A 19,076-nucleotide genomic window follows, 5' to 3' on the forward strand; every position below is an offset into this window, starting at 1 on the left:
TCTGTTCAGTGTCAACAGTCTTGAATAGCTGTGTATAAAATGTGTGCGTGTCTTTAAATTCCTGGTGGTGTTCTGGTCCACATTATTCAGTCGGTGTGTTACTGGTGTTTCTGTATCAACCATTTATGTCCTAAGATAGTCACTTTGTGTCAGAAATGGTGTTTTAAATTTGTGCCTTGCTGGAGAGACAGACTGTGGGATCAGATGTTTCTGAGCTCTGTATCCGTGTGGTCCAGACATTATGGAGCATGTTGTAAACATTTTCAAATTAGAAAGAGTTGGATAGAAAGCCTTCGGATGTCCCTATAAATGAAATGACTGTCTTCCACGTTGGCACACTACATGATGCAAATTTTTTGTTCCTACTGCACCGCATCTTATGGTTTGGGCGTGGATTAATATATTGTAGTTTGATCCAAACAAGTTTTTTTAATGTCCAGTACTACTGTAGCTTTTCCTGTTTTAGCAGAGTATGTCAGTGCTTTGCTCAACAGCTTGATGAAGAAGGTGTGGAAGCCCATTTCTGCCACTCAAGTTTTTGTATTCTTTTTCTAAAACAACTACACCCATTTTCAAAAATCATGTTATTCAGTTATTCCAGTCCAAAAATAGTAGTAATCATGAACAACTCTCTTCCAAATCCAAAAGCTAGAGTGCTAAAACTCAAATTTGTGATGTTATAGGGTATGAAGTCTGGAGCTGCTCCACAGACAATGAATGGCGAAAGATGTGGGGTCCAGATTTCTCTTAAGTCATTGGTTTAAGGTCCACACAGTTTAATATACTCAGTGTCAAGCTTGTGTTTGACCATGTCGTTGAGCTTGTTTACTGTCTCTGTCAAGTAGCTGTCCATTAGTCACTCACTGTACAGCAGGAAACGGTACTTCAAATTAAAAGCTCTGTGCCAGAAATTCACTCAATATAAAGTGTGTTTTTTGCAAAGTTGACACATTTGCGAGTAGGGATGCACCGATCTGATATCTGGATCGAATATCGGCCCCGATATCATCAAAATTGATGGATCAAGTGTCGGAAAATGCAACCTATACCTGAGGCGATAATTTCCCTTTAAATCTATTGCAACTCGAGCTACGTCATACGTCATGGAGCGAAGGAGAGAATCTGCTGTGTGGAGGTATTTCACACTATTTCAACTGCTGTTGCATAATTGTTTATTTTTGTTAAAAATAAATAGTTCATCATTGAATTAATCTGTTTCATCTTGTTTCATTTTATCTTAGAAAGAACTGTATAGTCATCAATGCCTGATGCCTCTAGTCTTTTCTGTTCTACATGTAAAGGTATATAGCTTTTTAGGTCAACCATGGTATCGGATCGGTATCAGGTATCGGCTGATACTCAAAGCCCAAGCATTGGGATCGGTATCGCAACTAAAAAAGCTGGATCGGTGCATCTCTATTCGCAAGTCGTTTGCAAACAGTTCAGAATAGACCCGCAACCAACTTTTGGACCACAACCCACCAGTTGAGAACCACTGTTCTAGATGACACTGAGAGCACCCGATTATATGGACACATTTTCTGAGAACACAACAGTAGAATAAAGCTTATCTTGGTATAAATGAAGAAAACATAAGGTGGGTTCACAAAATCAGGCTCCCATTAATTGTCTATGGAGCAGCTCCAGACTTAATACCCAATGACATCACAAGTTTGAGACTCACTTCTCCGGATTCTGGCTTTGAGAGAGAGTAGCTCATGTTCACAAATATTGACTTAACTTCCCTGGGCCATGGAAATAACATACTGGAATTCTTAGTTTAGGTGGTGTTCCCCCTAAAGGGTTTTATTCCTAGTGTCTCATGACTATAAGAGTATTTTTCCACACTTAGTATCTCATAACTATCTGTTGTTTATTGGTATGACTGTATGAACTCTTTTCTCCAACCTGATTTTAGCAATAATCAAGAGATTTGACTGATCTGCTTCTCTGGCCTTATGGAGAAACTGTGGCTGGTCTTATGTCATCTTCCTTGGTTTGGGTCCCGATTTGAAGGCTTGAAAGTCTGCTTACAAATTTAAAGATGGAGTCAGAGATTCTGGAGAAAGATTGTTGATAGTTGAACTCAATACCCAAACAAATACACCCCTGATGTCATTGCTCCTTCAGAAGCTCTGATGTTATTTATGGTTCAGTGCTGTCATGGAGTAGCTCTGTTCCTTGTGGGTGAGGAGTAGCCAGCATAGTGTTGTGTAGCTCTGTCCCAGCTGCTTTGTTTCCCTTTTAAGGAGCAGGTCTGTGATCGTATTTTCCTTCAGCCTGCACTCCGAACGGACAGCTTGCAGATAGTGAGGATATATTAATTGAATTTGACTGCACCTTTAACATACCTTTCACATGCTTTCCTTATCAAAGTGCAGGTGTTTCCCATGATGCAAGGAAACAATGTTTGTATCCATCACAGTATAACATTTCAGTACGGGCAGATGAAGTCATATAAGCATGAGCAAAACCAGTGTGTAGGTCACAAAGTGGGCTGTTTTGGTTTTTGTCTTATTTATGTTGTCTTGCTAACAATACAAGAAAGCTGCTTGTGGTCTTTTTTTTATGATTTATTCACTTTAATTTCTCTCAAATTTGCACATGTGGCCTCAAACAGATCTCAGACTAACTTGTTCAGGTGGACTTGGGTGAAACCCAAAGATCAGATTTTAAATAATGTTCATGTCACCACATTTTTAGACAGCAAACTAACACACACTCACACTGGGCTCGGACCTGTTCAGTCACCTTTTTGTGGAATAAGCTAGAGTTTTTATATGTTTCTTTTATGTTTTATTAATATGTATAGTGTGATATGTGTGTTTTCTCGTTGGTTCCTTGTTTAATGAATCTTTTTCCTTCTGTCCCTTTCTGTCTCTAGGGTGCTGGTCAGGAGAAGCTGGGCATCTACATCAAGTCTGTTGTCAAAGGAGGAGCAGCTGACGTGGTGAGTGCACACACAGAGACTGGAGCCATAACAGAGAAGAATGTGGAAAAACACACACAGTGACTCATTCTGTGGTATCTGTGTGTTTGTGTTTATACAGGACGGCCGCCTGGCTGCAGGTGACCAGTTGTTGAGCGTGGACGGGCGTAGTCTGGTGGGCCTGTCACAAGAGAGGTAAAGACCAACATCTGACTAGTGCTGATAGTTTGAAGGTTTTGTTTGTCAGCTTCAGTGCTCAGAAATCATCTCATGAAATGCCACCTACATGGCTTCTGATGCTGATTTCCATTTGCACAGTTAGAAATGGGTAAATCCCAGTTGACGTGTGTAAATTATAATTAAACCTTCATGGCATCCTTATGAAACACCAGGGAGGAGAAGTGGGTGCACATGTTATTTTCCTCTTTAAACGCTCAACCACCCACTGCACAGTATTGACGTATTTATGGTCACGCTGATGACGAAACCTGAGTTCTATTTTGAGAATTGAAAACATTTGTAAAGTAAATTATATTGACGTGACATCAGATACCACATCTTGAGGGAGACCTCAGGGTTGACACATCTTGAGGTTCTTGCATTGAGACAGTTGCATCCCATTTGTCCCAAAAAAATACTAAATGTTCCGAACATGTCTGGGACACATGCAGAAAAAAAAGGGTGTGTATGTTTTGGAAACAGCCGTGAAGAGCTCAGCGGCTAACGCCCCGCTCAGATTAATCCAGTTATTCCTCTCTCCATCAGCGTGTACAGGCTTGATGTTCAATGTGTGTCAGCTTCATGTCAAACTGGATTTACAAATCATTTGTTTGATTGTTTTAGCGTGCAGCAAGCAGGAGGGAGGGATTTGTTTTATCAGAACATTTCCAGGACAGAGAGAGTTAATCAGATTACTTTACTGTACATTTCTGACCTCTGTTGTCATAGTATCATCCGGTGGTCGTCTCCTCCTCTACAGGTTACTCCCAGCAGGTTAAGATAAAGTTTGATTTGCAGCCTTTAGATCTGGTATATGTTAAATCCTGTGATATTTCCAAATGTGGCTTTAGAGCCTGTTCTCTGCTCAGCATCAGGCAGTCGATGTTGCATTCCCCGAGTTCCATCCAATCAAACACACATGGCTCATTACCTTGTGTGATCTGCCCTTCAACTATTTATAGGATTTGGTTAAAGCCTTGTGCACATGTGGCTGTTACAGAAAAGAACACGGGTTCTGTGTGTGTGTGTGTGTGTGTGTGTGTGTGTGTGTGTGTGTGTGTGTGTGTGTGTGTGTGTGTGTGTGTGTGTGTGTGTGAGACAGTGACACAGCAGGATTGTACCTAAATTAGAGTGAAGTGATTCTCTGGCAATGACAAATATAATCCCTGCCTCCTCTGGCTCATAATAATGGTCCTCCAGTTTATTTTTCCACATGTTGGGATGCCAGCAGACAAAGGGTGTAACAGTATACAGGAGTCATGGTTCAGTGTGTGTTTTGATACAGCAGAGAAAAATCAAATGCATAAGGATATATTTAGTTTTATCTATTTTGAATAGACAGTAGTGCAAATGTCAAAAATATAGTTAGTGCATCTGCTGAGAACTGAGGGAACACTTTGCCCATTGGCAGCCTTGGTGACCTGTCCAGGGTGTACCCCACCTCTCACCTAATGTCAGCTGGGATAGGCTCCAGTCTCCCCGCGACCCCGAAAAGGATAATTGGTTGCGGAAAATGAATGAACATCGAATAACAAAAAATAAAACTAGTGCATAAGAAAGAGTTTTTTTCCAATAACATTAGTTCCACCTTGGCTGTGTTTAAACTTTCAAAGCACCTAAACATTAATTGGAGATCGGCACATCTGGTTGATGCCATTGATGGCGCGTTAACATGTTCAGTGCATTTCCATTCACATCCCCTACAACAGTAAAGCAACACTGACATGCTGTCCCCATCTTATAACTAATTCTCTCCGCTGCTGCTGTAGCTGACAGGGACTGCCAGGCATATCTTCCACCTCTGCTGTTTCATTTGCGTTTGTAACTGGCTCGCATGCCAACCATTACAGCCCTACGGAGCACTGGAATTTACTAGGGTTCTTGCCACAAAGATTTAATATTGTAAGTTTGTTATTGGTGCACCTCTACCACATATATATCATAGAGCTGAAGTAGTACGTTTATCAAGAGAAAATTATCGACTTTAATAATTGAGTTATCATTTTAGTCACTTTTAAAGCAACAATGGAAAACACTTTTTGTTCCAGCTTATTATGTGATCAGGTACTGCTTTTTGACTGTTTTTAGTCATCTTATATAGAAAGCAGTTATTCAGTTAGCGTGAAAAATATCCGTTAGTTGCAGCCCTACTTTGTCACATCAGTTGTGTTTGGAAAATGAGCTTGTTTTGAGTGGTAGATACAATGTGTTTCACTACAATTCCCAAGCTACCCAGCAGGTTAAATAGTTAAATGAGCTCCATCTTTACAAGCTGCAACATGAAAGTGATGAACACGTTCATGCATCAATAATTATAATCCAGTCATGAAATATGTTTTTTCTGAGCTAGGCCAGTCTTCATAATGAGTTCTTTTATTTTTGGAACTTAATGCAAAGATTTGAATCTAGGACTTTTACTTGTAACAGAGTATTTGTTCACTGTGGTGTAAGATCTGAGTACTTCTTCCACCACCGAATGTGATACAGCTCCAGTGCAGTATTGTCAAAGGATACAGAGCAGAGTGTACCGAGGACATTATCTTCTGATTATTTAAAAGACAGAGTTCAAAAAAGCTCCTTGCAGCTTAACAGAAGATTTAAATATTAATGTGTATTTTATCAATTTAATGCCTACACCACAGAGAACAGTTAAAGTTTGTCACATTCCTTGAAGTTGTGTTGCAGATTTAATATTCATGTTCTCCCTTTCCTGTTTCTCTCTCTTTTCTCTCTCTCTCTCTGTGTTCAGGGCAGCAGAGCTAATGACGAGGACAGGCTCAGTTGTGACTCTGGAGGTCGCCAAGCAGGGAGCCATTTACCATGGACTGGCTACTCTCCTCAACCAGCCCAGCCCCATGATGCCAAGAGGTGAGCACATAGAAACACACATACACTTGCAAAATGTTTAGAGGGGACTGTGAAAGGGCTGAGTTTGCTTTAGTGTCTGCACATTTTAGAGTTTTACAGTTTATTTTACACTTCACACTCACTTCTGACAAAATGTTTTTTTTATTTTAAGGGTTTTCTTGAGTCTTAAAATACATTAGATGAACTTAATTTAAGAACCAACAAAATTATTGCATCAAATCTGCTTTTTTGTTGATTATTTTTGTGTTAATAATTTGACTGTTTTCCATGTGATTTTGAAGAACTTTGTATCTTTTATGTGAATTGTGCTTAACTAACATTTCTGGAGAGCTTAAACACTTTAATCAATCAAATATTCCATCAGCAGAATATTCTTCTGTAACAATATTGATAATCAAGAAATGGAATCAAGCAATTATTTTACTCATTTTTCCAAGTAAGTTTTCTCTCTTTTAAGTGTTTATGAATGGAATATTTTTAGTTTGCACCGTAAGTTTATTAAGTTAAATATGTCAACTTGTGCTCAAAATACTTGTGAAGTTCATTTCTTCTGTTTTGGGATGTTTAATAGACCAAACAATTAACCAATTAATCAAAAAATTATTGGCAGACTAATCAATAATGAAAGTGCATGACCACTTTAAAGAAAGAGACTGTCATTTTTCACCTCCTTCAACAATCACGAACATTATAAAAGTCTTAAATTAGAGCTATTTAAAAAGAGCACACAGTCGTAAGTGTGGCTTCCTGAAAGCTGCAGATTATTTGCTGTTTAATAGTTGTAATGAATGGACTATTGTCACGTTCACCATCAGTTAATGGCAGTAATGTGGTGTTGTGGATGAAGGAAGAGAAGCAGACTTGTTCAGACAGTGTGTCCTTGTTGTCTTCTTTGTAGCGCTGTAAAAAACAGCTTGCAGACTGAACGATATAATGAGTGTTTGTGGCAGCAGCCAGATGAGACACACACACATACAGACACGCATACATACAAGGCATGGAGTTTACTGGGTTGTCTGGCTGTGTGTTGGTCTTTGTCTGCTGGAATGTGACCCGAGATTCATTAAGGAAGTCTTCTGGCCGGGCCGGCCTGTGGTCCACGATGACGCTGAACGGGTGTTTCTCCTCCCGAATTCACTCGACCACAGTGTGTTTTCCAGTGCAGCCAGTGAAATTTAACCACCACGCTGTGAAGGACACTGGTCAGCCTGTAGTAAACTGAATGTTGGGAAACTGGAGAAGTCAAAGTGTAGATTCTCACAGACTCAGGAAGCAAACCGAGATACACAGAAGGGGAAAAAAATCAGTAAACTTAAGACTCTAGCCAATATTTTAGATAAACCTGCATGTGCAGTCAACTTAAATTACCGTTAATTACCATTTTAAAAAGTTACCCACCTTTATACAAAGATGGGTTGTTTGTCACATATAAGGGAAATCTGAAAGTCAACCATTTGATGCTTAACTTTTCAAAACATGAGACAATTCAAGCCCCATTCAGACCTTATTATATAAAGATGACATCACTTTTATGCTAAATTTGCAGCAGCAGTTTTACAAAGTTACTAACTCTGCATAAATCTGTATTTAAGCTGTCATTAAAAAATGTATTTTTGTTGTATGTAATGTGTGTTTTCCATACATCATGTGAGCAAATAAGAATTAAAGTGGAGTCCCAATTTAATATCACATAATCACCCTAACTGCAAATTTATTTGACGTCAACGAGGTGTCATTTAGAAAGTCAAGACAACATAGCCAAACAAACTGCAGTGACAAATATCAGCAGAAAAAGATTCAATGGGTCACCTTTTTACTAAAACACCCATTCTCTCTCTCTCTCTCTCTCTCTCTCTCTCTCTCTCTCTCTCTCTCTCTCTCTCTCTCTTCTATCATGTCTCTAGCATCAGATCGAGGCCGTGACAAAAACGGGAAACTGCGACCAAAGAGCGAAGGCTTCGAGTTGTACAACAGCTCGGTGCAGAACGGCTCTCCGGAGAGTCCGCAGGCCGGCTGGGATTCTTACCCCGAACCAAAGAAGATGAGCAGTGAAGATCGACTCTTGAAGAATCGAGCTGATCACCGCTCCAGCCCTAACGTAGCCAGTAAGCCCCCCTACTGACTGGGATTTTATTTTATTTTTAACTACATGAACTTGTCAAGTCTATCTCCTGCTCTTATTTTAGACTGATGTTTTTTCACCACACATAGTACAGCAAGAAATGGCTTTAAATCAAGCTTCAATTGTTATTATCAGTACATTTTACCAGTTAAATTCAGTATTTTCCCTGATTACCTTTATTCTTCACTTTGACATATAAAATGAGTATTTGAAAAACAAATCCCTATTTCTGATTTGACTAAACTCCACCTGTTTAATGCATTTGAACGCTTGCATAATAAACCAACTCATGTATGGCGTTGTGACATGAGTTAAATAAGACATTACATTTTATCACACTGCCATAATTCTTCCTCATTTCCACCTAATTTAGGCAGTAAATTAAGCAGAAAATCTTGGCAAAAGTGACTCCAGTAGACTTTGATTAAATAAAAGAACTGAAATTATCCGTAGTAAACAAGTCAGTGGGTTTAGACTTGGCACAGGCAGTGAAGGAAATAAAAAAAAAGTGCTGGTGTTATTCTTTAAGTACTCCACCCTGATGTGGAAACACAGTGCCGTAACACTGTGTCTGCAAATGTCTTACAAAACAACCTCATAAACCGCTTTCAGTTAACATTTTGGGTGATGTGGGATTTCTTGGCGACTCCTTTTCACACCTAATTCATTGCTTCATTCTAAAATGACTCTGTCCTGTCCCTGTCATCAGATCAGGGCCAGAGTCCTGCAGGCAAAGCGGTGTACCCCGGAGGACCTGGCACTAAGATCACCTCCGTCTCCACCGGCAACCTGTGTGCAGACGTAAGTAACTGTGGGACCGACACTGATGGCGTCTTTATGTGGAATGTGTCACCAGACTAGATGAAACTCGAGGACACACGCTATCTAGAGCAGATATGAGAAATGATTTTTCCTGACAATTGTGTTGCCTGTTTAGTGTTGGGAAGGTGTCCCAAATATTTTCTCTTCACACTTTTTGTTTCGCTTCATCAGGACGAGCCCTCCCCTCCCCGTCCAGAAGCCTATCCCATCCCCACCCAGACCTACCCCAGGGAGTACTTCACCATCCCGGCCTCGAAGAGTCAGGATCGGGTTGTTGGTCCTGGGCAGGTTCCCACACAGCATTGGCAGGGCATGGAGGACAGAGAACGCCTCCCAGTGGTTGACAACATCCACAACAACAGCATGCAGGTAAAGCAACATCTGACGACAACTTAATTATCAGAGAACACCTAAGATAGTGTCATAAATGTTTCAGTTAATCATTCAGTAACTTATCTTGGAAATGCAGGGACCATCAGGGCATTTTACACATGTACTGTATTTTTCAACTTTTCTTTGTAAGTCAGTTGATTTTGTTTGTTTTTCCTCTTCATATTTGTAGAAATCAAATGTACTTAACAGAAAAATCTAACAACAGATGTTTTTGCATCATCTTCTGCCTCTCTTTCCTTAATGTCTTTTTCCCGTTGTGCTCCCTCCTCATCCTTGTCTTTACCATTTTCTTTCGTTTGTCTTGTTTTTTTCCGGCTCTACTTTCGGCATCTCATTTTCCCTTTTCTTTCCTCTTATTGTCTGTCCACCTTCTCTCATCTCTTACTCGATGTTTTCATCTCTTCCCCAGCGGATTAACCACTCGCAGGAGGAGTTGTATCCTCCACCAGGAGTTCTGAGGCCAGATGAGCGCATGCAGCAGCACTACCAGCAGGAATACCAGCACCGAGACCTGGACTACCAACACAGAGATATGGACTACCAGAGAGGTCCACCAGGAGGTGAGAGGAAAGGAACTGTAGCACTTGATAGTATATCAGCTCTAGGTTTTAAGTGTCCAAATGTTCCTCTAAATGTAATCACATTTGATTTTGTTGTTTATGACTGTGTAAAATACAGTAATTACAATATTTCCATAAGAAAAACAAATCAACAAATTGTGACATTTACCCCTTAAACTGTAAAATGAGAATTCTTGCAGACTGTCAGTCACTTGTGCTCAGTTCATTTTGTCCCAGAGTTGTGGTCAATTGAACTTAATTTTTTCAGATTGACGGCTCATTAAAAGTTTTAACCTCTCTGTCAGTATCTAGTGGGTTAGGTTACTTAAAATAAAATGCTACATTGAAACCCTGAGCTCAGACTGGTGAAGCCGACTGAGAAAAAAATCACCAACCCTCCAGCTCTAATGGGAAAATATTTTGTGGTCTTCCTTCGTCATGGACCCTAACCCCACTTGTGACCACAGCACTCCGTATGTTACTCCATGATTTGGTCGCATACTGTAGCATTTTCTGGCTGTTTTTTTACTCTTTGCTTGAATATATGTTTAATCCACAGGGCAGACTGAAGAAATATTGGATTTAAATGTTGCTCCCAGAATTATGTGCTATTGAAAAAAAATACCTTTAATTACACATAATGAAGTTATGACTGTTTACATAAGAAAAGAGCTGTGACCAAATCACAGATTTATGTACGGAGTGCCGAGGTCACAAATGACACACAACAAACAGAGTTGTTGACCACTGACTGTGTTTCTGTGTGTAGGTGTAGTTGGTCCAGACCACTGGGCCCCACAGCCGCAGGTGTCCTCCTCGTTGGAGTCATCCACATCCAGCCAGGAGCACCTCAACTTCTCCGCCTCCTCCTCCTCCTCCAACAAGACCCAGAACCAGAAGACGGGGCCGGGCCGATGGAAGACGCCCAACGCCCCTCACACTGCGCCGCCACATTCAGCCCAGACGCCATCCCGCTCTGACCTGCCCCCTCCTCCACCCCCACCCCCGGCCCCTTACCCTGACGCCTACGACCCCTACGACCCACAACCTGAGCTACCGCTCCCGCCACCTCCCGCTGCTGTTGCTCCGGTAACAGCCCAGCAGGCTGCAGACCGCAAGAAACGTGAGGAGCAGCAGCGCTGGTATGAGAAGGAGAAAGCTCGGCTGGAGGAAGAAAGGTGGGGTTTCTTTTGTCAATTTTTATAGTGATGATTTATTAGATTTATCAAAAATGTTTTATGTTACACACAAAGAAACATTTAATTTAAATGTAGGATGTTTACAAAAAACATAAAGTGGAAGAAAGACGTTAAACAGACACAACAGAGATGTGATTTTAGAGCCAGCAAGCACATTACAAACAAACATACATACACACACACACACACACACACACACACACACACACACACACACACACACACATACATACAAAGAATATACAAATAAACGGGACTGTCATAATAATTACTAACAATAATGATAATGCTTTTTTAGGGAGAGGAAGAGGAGAGAGCAGGAGAGGAAGCTGGGTCAGATCCGGGCCAACCCCGTCATGCCCGTCCAACCTCACAACAACGGAGGATCCATGCCTCCTCCTCACCACCAGGCCCCTCTGCCCTCCATTGCCCCGCCCCAGCCCTACCTCCCGCCACAGCCTCAGCCTCAGCCCCCCCCATCCAGACCAGAGAAGCTGGCCAGCCTGCCGCGGTCAGCTGTTCCTCCGCCTGCCAGTGCCTCCCACCCTGCTGGTAAGACTGTCCCTTTGTTTTGTCTCAGAAATCAGACTTTTAGACTGTTTGTGCATGCAGACTAAAAATATATTTGAAAATAATAAATAAATTGTGGTGTAGGCATGGACACGGTGATCAGGGAGCTGTTACCGCAGCAGCAGCCACGGACCATCGAGAGGCGAGACCTGCAGTACATCACCATCAGTAAGGAGGAACTGACGTCCAGCGACAGCCTGTCTCCAGACCCCTGGAAGCGAGACGCCCGCGAGAAGGCTGAGAAACAGCAGCAGCTTCACATCGTCGACCTGCTGGACAAAGAGATCCAGGAGCTCCAGGTAGGCACGACCTAAGCTCCATTCAGAGGGAGGACAGTCTTAATGATTAATTCTCAAATAGCTGGTGCAACCAGATCCAGCTCTGAGCCTATTTTATTTTACAGGCGAAGCCAGAGCGAACGGCGGAGGAAAGTGACCGTCTTAGGAAGCTGATGCTGGAGTGGCAGTTCCAGAAACGACTGCAGGAGTCCAAGCATAGCGACGAGGACGAGGAGGAGGAGGATGATGAGGACGTGGACACTATGCTAATCATGCAGAGGCTGGAGGCCGAGAAGAGAGCCAGGGTGAGACGGGCGGTAATGGTGGGATGGGAAATAAATAGAGAGACTGGAAGACAGGGTGGAAGAAGGAGAGAGATAAAAGAAAGTGTTGAATGAAGGAGAGGAGAGATGAAGCCTAGAGACCAAACATGCAACAACGTAAAAGACAAGTAAGTCAGAGAGAGATGAGAGTAAATTAAACGTTAACAGGAAGGGCTGAAGTAGATGTGGAAAAAAGGCAACGACAGGAAGTAGTACCATGTACAAAGGCTGTTTTGACAGAAGTAAAATATTCTGATTTCAAGTTTAGAAACAAATCTGTAGTTCAGCACACAAGGAAGGGCGAGCCACAGGAAGTCAGGCTGATGGGGGTGGGAAACAAAGCCGGCTTTCAAATGCTAGAAGGGGAAATGGATTCCTCTGTGGCTCCCACTATGAATGTCCTGCAATGTGCATCTGCAACATGCTTCTGTCATCGCTTTGCCATGCTGAGCTGCTTAAACCTGATTGGCTGGAGGGGTGGATGGGGGGGAATCCGGGCAGGCAGGCAGGCGAGGATGTTGTCAATGCTGCATTCACATCATATGGATATAACTGTTAGTTTGACAAGTGAAGGCTGTGAGTCGTGATATATGGCAGAAAACAGCTGCGTCCTGCTGTGCAAAGATACAATGACTAGTCTATAGTGAACTTTACTTCCTTGTGTCTGGCTTCTTTTTCCATATAATGCAAATGCAGCATATAGAGCCGTGTTGTACAGCAGAAATGAGCCATGACTATAGTGTCATTGGTCCCATTTCAACAAGGTTCTCTGCACCCTAAATGGATATTGATTACTTTATTATTTAATAATGCAGAGGTAAAAGTGGATAATGATTAAAGCCCAGCTTGATTTAAACAGGAACTAATGTGGAAAAGCCAAAGCCATTGAGCTTTAACACCAGCTGATGATACTTTAGTTATCATCAGTATCATTTTTAGCACTAAACTGGCCATTGTGCAGCATTATTTTCTTAACTTGTCTGTGTGTGAGGCTGCAGTGGATGTGGGCGGGTGCTGGTGGATGCGTTAGCTATGTTGGCTGGAAGGTGTTGAATCTGTGAGGATGTGTTCATGTGGTTTGTTTGGTATCTTGTTTTGTTTTTTGTTTTTCCCTGTAATGACGTACTTTAAAACTAAGTCTTCTGGATTTCATGTGCTGCTGCTATAAAACTCGTTCTGGCTGTAAGTGGACACTCAGCAATGACAGTTTAGAGGAGAAGGTCAAGTTTGTTTATAGTATTCGGCCCAAAAGCACAACTTTATCCCAGAGGGCTTCAACATCTGGACAGCATACAGTCCTTGACAGAGTCCTTGGTTTTTAGTTTGTCATACAAATTTGAAGCCTAATTATTTTAGTGTATATTGTGCTCAGGTGGCCCTTTTTCTAAATAAATTTCCTTTAGTTAAATCCGTATAAACTGACAGAAAAGAGGGTAAAAAGGGGCCCAAATTTTGCTCCGAACCCCATCAGCAGGTTACTCTGGCCACAACCCTTCGTTATAATAAAAACACAAAAACATTTATTACAAGAGAAATTGATGAGCAGCAGTTGCAATACAAATAGAGTGCAAAAAACAAAACAAAATATAAACCGTGAATATGATCAGTAAGATACCAGAATTGGAGCTTTTTTTGGAAAACAAAATATAGAAACCTCAGGAAAATTAAATGTTGAAGTAGTGGAGCGAAAAAAGTTACTTGATTTAATTTAAAGAAATAAAAAATTAATTGGCGAAACGAATGAATATATGTGTTGCAAATATTGGATTTGTATTTTTTATTTTTATTTTTTTTTACCATTTTTAGTATTCAAAATCACTACGTATTTATTCCAAATTTATCTAAGTAAAGTAGTTAAAAACTATTTTATTGATCTCACGAGAGGCAATTAGTTACCAGCAGCGAAAACAGAGAAAACTAAGGAACGTAAGAAGCTAAAATGTGGAATATAATCTATAAAGAATGATGTGAGTTATATTCGAAGAAGTAGTTAGGTAGGTGGTGCAGTGATGTGGTGGTGTAAGGAGCTCTTGAACAGCCACTAATCAGCACAGTGGAGAAAAGAAATGTTTTCACTTTACTGTATGTCCTCCCCCTCCCTTCTTTTATTTCTATTTGACTCCTCAGTTTCCTCCTCCTACCTCCCCCTTCTCCTTTTTCTCTAATGTAGTTTAATTGATATCTCCTCCACACCTTCCTTTTCAGTATTTGGGTATTTTCCTCTCCTCCCTCCTTCCCTTCCTCTCTGCTCCCCCTCTCTCTCACACTCTATTGTCTTCTTCTTCTTCAGCAGCAGAATGCTGTCCCAGCTATCTCTGTTCTAGACTTGGTATGTTCTTCCTGTTAATGACGAGTATCCTCTCCCTGCCCCTTACATCACTTCCTGTTTTCTGTCTGGGCTGCCCACCTGCCCGTGTTTCCTATCTGTCTCTCCCCACCCATCTGGACTACTGTCGTCGTGTCATTTTGGGGGTGGGGTGTGGGGTCGGAGGCAGGGCTTGTGCCATGATTAGCTAAAGAGCAGCCGGTCATGGAGAGGCCGTCCTGGGACGCTTGATGTTGTTTGGCTGGGGGACGCTGTCCATCTCTTTGTCCACTCAAAACAACTGCTGGAGGGGACGGCGAGTGAAGCTGCTGCTGACCATTGATGACACACTGGGGTTTCCAAATCCTAAAACCAAACCTTTACATGCTTGTAGAGTAGCAGAGCTGCGGTTGTTGTGGTTCTTGTCAGCAGTGATGTTTTGAGTGCATATGGAGGTGGCGCCTGCATGGCTGAATGCATCACAGGGGGCGTCCAGGTGGAGATCCATGCATGATAGTCCTGTGAGCCCCCGGCGCTGCCTGCGCAGGGCCACGTCATGATGTTGTGGTGTCCATGAATCCATCCATCCGTCCATCCATCCATCTGTGTGTGACCAGCTGAGCCTCTTTATGTTCTGTCTTTAAAGGGTCTGTTCAACCAAAACAAAAACACGTTTTCTTACTTAGCTCTTGTGTTCTCTATCCATCAGATGAACTTTGTTTTATTTCCATCTCTGAGATTTCTGTCCATAACAGAAATAAATTGACTGGAAAAAATTATATTTAAGGAAAATATCTCAAACAAAACAAGAAGAGGAACAGGCCCTACTATTTCCCTCTGTATTTAATTTGTTGACATCCTTTAGGGTGCTTAATTCACACAGTCAGTGCTTCTTTAAAAAAAAAATGACAATAATTATCATATATTTTATAATAATAATAATGGTAAAACTGATCATTATAATAAATTGAAAAATACTTAATAATAAAATTAAAGTTAAATGAAAACAAAACAATTTTTTGAAATAGATTAAAAAAATTAAATTTAACAAAATAAATTAGTATTACAAATAAAAATAAAAAAAACTAACAAGAAGTTAAAAAATTATGGAATAGTTAGATAATCTAAAAATTTAAAGCAAAAAAAAAAAAGTTAAAATACATTAAAAAAAATAGAATAAATAAATATGAAAAATCGTAACAGTTTAAAAGGCAAAAGCAACATCCAGTCCAACAGTCAGATTCCCAAATATTCCTGATCCTATTCAATTGGATGTATTATTTTCTGTTGACCCCATGACTAGAGGAGTGATATCGTTCATTTATAACCAATTATCTGCACAGGCAGAGATCACTCTAGACTATCTAAAAACTGCTTGGGAGGAAGATTTGGGTTTAGAATTGTCAAACGACCAATGGAAGAAGGCACAGAGGAATGTCCATACCTCCTCCATATGTGCTAGACATGGCCTTATACAGTTTAAGGTGCTGCATAGAGCCCATCTCTCCAAAGTAAAAATTAGTAAAATGTACCCCGATACAGATCCACTATGCGACCGATGCAAGGTCCACCCAGCCACATTGGCACACATGTTTTGGTCATGCCCAAAGCTGTCACAGTTCTGGACCTCAATATTCAAGATCTTTTCGGACTGCTTTGGGCATGTGCTAGACCCGGACCCTGTGTTGGCTATCTTTGGAGTGGCAGGGGAGAACAGTCCCCTCAGGGGGTCTAATCTAATTGTGGCCAGATTTACAACCTTATTAGCCCGTAGGCTGATTTTGTTAAACTGGAAACAGGCAAACCCACCATCTTACACAATGTGGAGGAGAGATGCTATGCAACACCTTGCATTGGAAAAGCTCAGATTTACCCTTCGGGGCTCTGAAGAGAGTTTCCACAAGACTTGGCGATCCTTTATAGAGCTAGTTGCTGGGTAGCCTAGTAACTCTTATTGCCTTTTTTCAACTACTTCCTACCATGTAAACTGTACGGCTCTACTCTTACAAATGAATGAATGACTCATAGTAAAGGAATGATGTATAGGTAACACTGTGGTTACTTTTATAAATTGCTTTTTTTTTTTTTTTTCTTTACTTTGTTACTTTCTTGTGGGTTGTCATGTGAATGTTCTATGTGGGATGAAAAACAAAAAAATAAACCAGGCCGGAAGGCTTTTGAAACTTGGGGGGGGGGAAGGCAAAAGCAAGTGATCAGAGACTAAAATATATACGAAAAATAGTAAAACTAAAACAGAGCATAAAATTTCATACATAAAATCAATATATACTATGTTGTTGTATGTAGGATATATGATATATCCTAGATAGATACCTCAAGAGGTAAGTGGCAAAATATGTTTTGTAATTTGGTTGAACTGACCCTTTAACCACCATCCAGCCCAGAGAAAGGGTCTGTTTGTCTTGTGTGTCAGCGTATTCCACTGGGTTTGTGTTGGGATCAGAATATTTCTGCAGCAGCCCGCTAAGCTTGCAGTTACTTCAGGTCCGCTTGATTTATTCTTCCTCTCCTGCTCAGCGGGACCTTTTAATGTTTTTATATGCTCATAATACAACAAAATCAAACGCACCTTAAGTCGCTGAAAGAGGGGCTGTCTTTTGTTTCTTGCCCTGTTGTTGTTGTTGTTGTTGTTGTTGTTGCATGTTGTTGTTTGTATCTGCATGTTCAGCAGTGTGTGAGTCTGCCTGTGCTGTGTGTTTGCAGTGCCCACTGCTCCTCTCCTCTGGAGCAGTCCTGTGAGACAAATCAAACCTACCTCACGTTACACACAACATGTCAGTGTACATTAGTGTCCAAGCAGTCAAACAGAGTCACGGGATGAGTTTATGTATGAATGACACACGATTCATGTTGTACTAACTTGTTTGCATGTGTGCCCTCTGGCATGTTGCTGCGTGTGTGTGTGTGTGTGTGTGATATCTGTGTGTGCGTGTGTGATCAGTTGCAGGACGAGGAGCGACGGCGTAAGCAGCAGCTGGAGGAAATTCGTAAGCGGGAGGCGGAGGAGCGAGCAAAGCAGGAGGAGGAGAGGAGGTGGAGGGAGGAGGCCAAACGAGAGGCCGAGGAGAAGGTCGGTTTGTCTGTCTGTGACACTATAGGAATTTATTTAGGAGTTTAATTAATGACTGTAGAATGTTTAGGAAGTTTGTTTGTAATACCGGAGCCATTTATCATAAGAAAAAACAGGGAAGAAATATTTCAGGGCTGGACCACTGAGACTTGAAAAGCCCCTCAAATAGTATTTAGACCATCATGAAACAGTACAATACAACTCTTCATTAAATCTATTAAATTTGACTATTGGCACTGAGTGAATATCAAATTATGTGGCACAAAATAGTTGATGAACTCCAGAAGACTTAAGATAACTATCATAAAATAGCCAGGAAAGTTAGTTAAAATGAAATGTTGTTATATTTTGGGAAATACACACATTTACTTTAAAGATACAGTCCGGCACATAACCCCTTGGAAAACTACAACTTGTAGTTTTTACACCTTGATCTTTGTAAGGATGAGACAAACTAAATCAGGAGTGAGCTTTAGAGGAGCTCAGAGGTGGATTTTGTTGCTGTCGGACAGAGACAGGCTAGCTGTTTCCCCCTACCTCTAGTTTTTGTGCTAAGCTAACCTAGCTTCAAATTTACAATAGTGACATGAGCACCGCATCCATCTTATCATTTGACTCTTGGCAAGAAAGTGAAAAATCCCAAAATGTCGAACTACTCTGTAAAGAAAGGGGCATTTTTATGCATTCAAATAAACTGAGGCAAAAAAATATTGGCAGATTGCTTTAACTTCCTTGTTATGAAAACTATGTGAAGAAGCCATGTGTAAACATTGCACATTTGTATCAAATCCTAAAGTAGGTCCTAACCTCCTTTTTATCAGAGGTACAGGACATTTACTTGCTCATATGAATTTAAAAAGCATTAAAATATAGTCCAACCTCAGAAGGTACAGCAACTTAAGAAAATATTCATAGTCCCTCAACTGGTACAAGCTTTATTGTGTGAAAAATACCTTTTAAAATTGATGAAATTTACTTTTTTGGCCATTATTTCTGCACACAATAACTTGCAAAACGAAACTTAATTTGCTTCCAACAAAGACAGATTTAAGTTTTTGATTTGTGTGTTTTTGTTTTGTCATCGTGGGTCATCGAGTGCAGAATTAAAAACATTCATCTTAAACAAAATCTACAACAGCAAAGTTTGCAACAAGCAAAGGGATCGCAAAACTTTACAGTCACTAGATACAGTTTATGCTGTTTGCTGTAATGACTTGATTTCTGTTTGTTCATGTAATCAGCTAGCTTGACGAGCCTATATGTTCCTGTGATATGTGTTAAAAAGTAGAAATATTCTAAATTTGGCATTATTTTGTTTGATTGAGGATTTTAATGACCAGTAGTCTGATCTGATGTCCACCCGCCCATCTCTGTCGTATGTGTCAGTCAAACATATC

General features: G+C 40.8%; 1 protein-coding gene across 12 annotated transcripts in view; it reads left to right on the forward strand.

Annotated features, from left to right (window-relative positions):
* Positions 1–19,076, forward strand: part of afdna (afadin, adherens junction formation factor a) — a 128,713-nt gene that overhangs the window by 97,843 nt on the left and 11,794 nt on the right. For all 12 annotated transcript variants that reach the window (XM_050059045.1, XM_050059053.1, XM_050059054.1 and 9 more), the window contains 12 exons: positions 2,885–2,950; positions 3,051–3,124; positions 5,898–6,016; positions 7,921–8,121; positions 8,848–8,939; positions 9,132–9,329; positions 9,763–9,913; positions 10,683–11,091; positions 11,411–11,664; positions 11,767–11,981; positions 12,086–12,265; positions 17,551–17,679. In XM_050059045.1, coding sequence (XP_049915002.1) covers positions 2,885–2,950; positions 3,051–3,124; positions 5,898–6,016; positions 7,921–8,121; positions 8,848–8,939; positions 9,132–9,329; positions 9,763–9,913; positions 10,683–11,091; positions 11,411–11,664; positions 11,767–11,981; positions 12,086–12,265; positions 17,551–17,679 — 2,088 coding nt within the window. The remainder of the gene's footprint in view (positions 1–2,884; positions 2,951–3,050; positions 3,125–5,897; positions 6,017–7,920; positions 8,122–8,847; positions 8,940–9,131; positions 9,330–9,762; positions 9,914–10,682; positions 11,092–11,410; positions 11,665–11,766; positions 11,982–12,085; positions 12,266–17,550; positions 17,680–19,076) is intronic.

This window comes from Epinephelus moara, chromosome 12, assembly GCF_006386435.1.
Source record: "Epinephelus moara isolate mb chromosome 12, YSFRI_EMoa_1.0, whole genome shotgun sequence".
In the NCBI taxonomy this organism is placed as follows: Eukaryota; Metazoa; Chordata; class Actinopteri; order Perciformes; family Serranidae; genus Epinephelus; species Epinephelus moara.